The 806-nt window shown below is 48.6% G+C and overlaps 1 protein-coding gene across 2 annotated transcripts in view; it reads left to right on the forward strand.

The window, feature by feature from the left end:
- Positions 1 to 806, forward strand: part of LOC111649331 (endothelin receptor type B-like) — a 6,157-nt gene that overhangs the window by 3,701 nt on the left and 1,650 nt on the right. For both annotated transcript variants that reach the window (XM_023399106.2, XM_087171930.1), the window contains exons 4-6: positions 75 to 227; positions 378 to 511; positions 623 to 731. In XM_023399106.2, coding sequence (XP_023254874.2) covers positions 75 to 227; positions 378 to 511; positions 623 to 731 — 396 coding nt within the window. The remainder of the gene's footprint in view (positions 1 to 74; positions 228 to 377; positions 512 to 622; positions 732 to 806) is intronic.

The following is an 806-nucleotide window of genomic DNA, read 5'->3' on the forward strand; positions in this document are numbered from 1 at the left end:
AAAAAGAACCGTCCGTCTAGAACAGGTCTCGAGTTCTGATGTTCTGACCGTGTGTGTGATTCTGTGTGATCCAGTTCTACCGGGACGCGAAGGACTGGTGGCTGTTCAGCTTCTACTTCTGCGTCCCTCTGGCCTGCTCCGCTGTTTTCTACGGCCTGATGACCTGCGAGATGCTCCGACACCAGAAAGGAAGTCTGAGGATCTCGCTGAGTGAACACCTGAAACAGGTGCGCACACACACACACACACACACACACACACACACACACAAACACACACTCTCACAATCAGTGGACAGTTTATTAGGAACGTGTAGTGGACAAAATAATATATATGAAATACACAACCAGATTTCTGAGGTGACCTTCTCTCTGCAGCGTAGAGAAGTAGCGAAAGCCGTGTTCTGCCTGGTGCTGATCTTTGCTCTGTGCTGGTTTCCGCTGCATCTGAGTCGCCTGCTGAAGAGGACCATCTACAAATCCCATGATGCACGGCGGTGCGGCTTATTAAAGTAGGTGTAGAAACGTGTCCGGTTGGAGTATTTACTGTATTTCTCTCCTGTTGCAGCCACACTGTATCCTCCTCCTCTCTACTGTTACGCGTTCTTCTTCTGTGGTTGTAGTTTCCTGTTGGTGCTTGACTACTTCAGTATCAACATGGCGACCATCAATTCCTGCATCAATCCCATAATCCTCTTCTTCGTCTCCAAGAAGTTCAAGAACTGCTTCAAGGTAAAAACAAAAACACAGTTGTGCTTTGAGGTCGAGTCGACGACAGTGAACGTGACGTCCAAGCAGCTGCGAGTC

This window comes from Seriola lalandi, unplaced genomic scaffold (genome assembly GCF_002814215.2).
Source record: "Seriola lalandi dorsalis isolate HSWRI2012SDOR001 ecotype SW California unplaced genomic scaffold, Sedor1 jcf7180002050455, whole genome shotgun sequence".
Lineage (NCBI taxonomy): Eukaryota > Metazoa > Chordata > Actinopteri > Carangiformes > Carangidae > Seriola > Seriola lalandi.